The sequence below is a fragment of the Limulus polyphemus genome, unplaced genomic scaffold (genome assembly GCF_000517525.1).
Source record: "Limulus polyphemus unplaced genomic scaffold, Limulus_polyphemus-2.1.2 Scaffold9995, whole genome shotgun sequence".
Lineage (NCBI taxonomy): Eukaryota > Metazoa > Arthropoda > Merostomata > Xiphosura > Limulidae > Limulus > Limulus polyphemus.
In genome coordinates, this window is record NW_013675605.1 from 2,690 (window position 1) to 5,517 (window position 2,828).

The 2,828-nt window shown below is 30.0% G+C and overlaps 1 protein-coding gene and 1 long non-coding RNA gene across 2 annotated transcripts in view; both read left to right on the plus strand.

Moving 5' to 3' along the window:
- Window positions 1–85: 85 nt before the first annotated feature.
- LOC106476184 (hemagglutinin/amebocyte aggregation factor-like) overlaps window positions 86–2,828 on the plus strand; it is a gene marked incomplete at its 3' end in the record, with an annotated part of 12,335 nt that continues 9,592 nt past the window's right edge. The window contains exons 1-2 of the mRNA XM_022380121.1: window positions 86–144; window positions 498–591. Coding sequence (XP_022235829.1) covers window positions 519–591 — 73 coding nt within the window. The remainder of the gene's footprint in view (window positions 145–497; window positions 592–2,828) is intronic.
- LOC111083539 lies at window positions 652–1,810 on the plus strand. The gene is made up of 2 exons (XR_002609095.1): window positions 652–703; window positions 1,640–1,810. It is a non-coding gene; the product is annotated as an uncharacterized LOC111083539 (long non-coding RNA).

Genomic DNA, 2,828 nt, shown 5'->3' on the forward strand with positions numbered 1-2,828 from the left:
GTTAGAAGTATCCTTGAGATCTACTGAATCCCACCCAAACCGTTTCGTAATCAGATCTCATTGTTACATATAAATATAAAATAAACGACTTTGTACATAGCTGAAAACTTCCCCCTCGGAAATCAAGAGAACATCAACCAAAAGGTAAGTTATTTTACACTTATTACGAAAGTTATACCACAAGATATTTTACGTAAACTTAATCCATTATCACATAGAAGATTAGTTTAAGGAAACGTCAGTAATATTCAGGTTGTTGATTATCTTTAAGTTTCTTGTCAGAAATATCTTCTACGTATCTGGTTAAAGTGATTAAAGAAACGTAGATACGAACTAAAGATTGTAAACAAACGGATAATTTTGTCTAGTTTTAAAGTACAAGTGTATCTATCTGACATATCTGTTAAAGTAAAAACCGGATTTGTTGTCACTTTGTGTTCATCACTGTAGTATCTTAGTTACTCAGTCTGTTTACTTTATTATTATATGATGAAAAGGTCGGTTATTTGCGGTGAAGTATGAAAACGACACTTGTTGTAGTTCTTGTCGTCTGGTTGTTGTTGGGCTATTTCATTCTTCCTGAATTTGAAGGTCAGTACAATAGTGGAGGAAATAGAAAATATTATGTAGTATATGGTGGAGGATATCGTGACTATGGAAGATATTAGGGCTAAAGTAAAACTATAAACGTCAATAGTTTAAGGTAAGGCTGTAGAAACATTAAATGATATAAACTACATTGTTAAAAAACAACAACTCTGCATCACATTAATATTAGTTTGTTTAAAAGTAACTGGTTTTATTATTTATTTACCGAAACTCAGCCGCCATAACAGAGTAATTCTGGGTGGAGGAGCTGTGTCAACAAGTTTAACATTAGCTGTTTTGTTTTACTTTTATTAGTGTGGATAGAGAACGTCGATAATCATATATGTGATTCTACTATACTTAGAACATTAATTGTTCTGTCCTATTTTTACTAGTGTGGAAAGAGAACGTCGATCATCATATATATGATTCTACTATTTTCTGGAATGTTTCTAGAGGTCATGTGCCCCTCCCTTTTCTGCCATAACAAATACATGCTCCAATAAGATTAATAGATAGTTTAATAGAATATTATCAACGTAACGTTACAGTAGTTTAGAATTAGCTACTCTAAGTAACGTAACTTAAGTACTTTAAGTAACTTTAGTACTTACGTACTTTAAGTTACGTAATATGATAAATGTCTGGTTGTGATATTCAGGATATCACAGCCAAAACAATAACGATACAATCACGTTTATTATATGACCAACAGTTATTAATAAGTTACATCAATATTTAACAATGTGTATCCTCTTCTGTTGACAATAGAGATTTGTACGATTGAACACACATGTGTCGACCAGCATCTCTGTTAATAATAGTTGAATTTATTGATGTGTTTTAACAATTATGTTCTGTTTGATTATTCCAACAATTAATATTCTTGTTACCTTGGTTATGGTATCTTGTAAATAAGAACAGTTGTGGATATTAAAAACTTGTGTAAGCTGTAATAATGTATATACTGTGTTGTATGGTACGTTATAAGCATTTCGTATTTGTATTAATAACTGTGTTTACACTTTAATTATTTTCTCTTTACATGCAGATAATCAGACCAGGAATTTACAAGAGACTTATCATCTTGGATTATGTATTTTATAAGTAATGTTTACAGAAACTTGTTATATCTGGTGTAGTTTATATTTTGTAAAGTAGAATACTAGATAGCCCATAGAATAGTTTTACAATCAATAAACTGTAAGTGAATAAACAGTTGTATACTTCAGTCTGTAATGTTTATAGTTTGGTCAAAGAAAAATACACAGAAAACAACAATACAAAGTCTGATGAAAACAGCATTTCATACCAGACAGTCAGGTCACAATACTAACGTAGAAAAGTAATTAATTTTTGATCGTGCTTACAAATATTAAACATAGAATATTTCTGATAATACCAGTTGAACAGCATAATGAATAATTTAAACTTTTTTGAAATACTGTCTACCCTACGGATTACGTCATTTCTACAAACTGGTTTTAACTCACTCACAAATCACTCAGTTCATAATAAACCTGGTAAATTAAAACAAAGAGATCATGTGAAGTGATCTAATCATCAGGAAGTTGTAAGATGTGGTGCTTTGTTCTTATGACGAACAATTTTCTATAAACGTGTAGTATTTCAATGTTTTTCTGAATTTATTCAGTTGGTTCACCTGGCTATACTTAAACAGTGAACGATCGTTTAAAAAGATCTATTATAGTAGATGCCAGTAGAGCTATTCATCTGTTAACAGTGCTTGTTTTCGCTATGGCACTTTTTACAAAACCTTTTTTTGTACATCTTAATTAAGAACGTTTTTATTATTAAAATAGTTATAACTACATTAAATAAATATATGTCCTCGAATTTTCAATAATTTACGAACTTCCATCTTTTTTTTAGAATAATAGTTAAATGGTGTTTTATTTTGCTTCCAATTTTTAAATACATATGTCTAGAACATACTGCTCGCTAAGTATTTCACAACCTGTTTTTACTGAACATCTTCTTATATTACGTTCACTGGAATTTGAAAACGTAATGAAAATAAACATCTAGGTATGATTCTACGCTGTGGACAGAGTGTATATTACCAAACTACACACAGTTTTGTGATATTTTGTATTTTTGATTTCTTGCAATACAAATAACACAACTACAAACACTGGTTGGTGAACGCAGAAACAAACTGAGATGTTGTTCTGTTAAAATAAATGAGACTTTTCATAAATAATAAAAATAAAATTAAG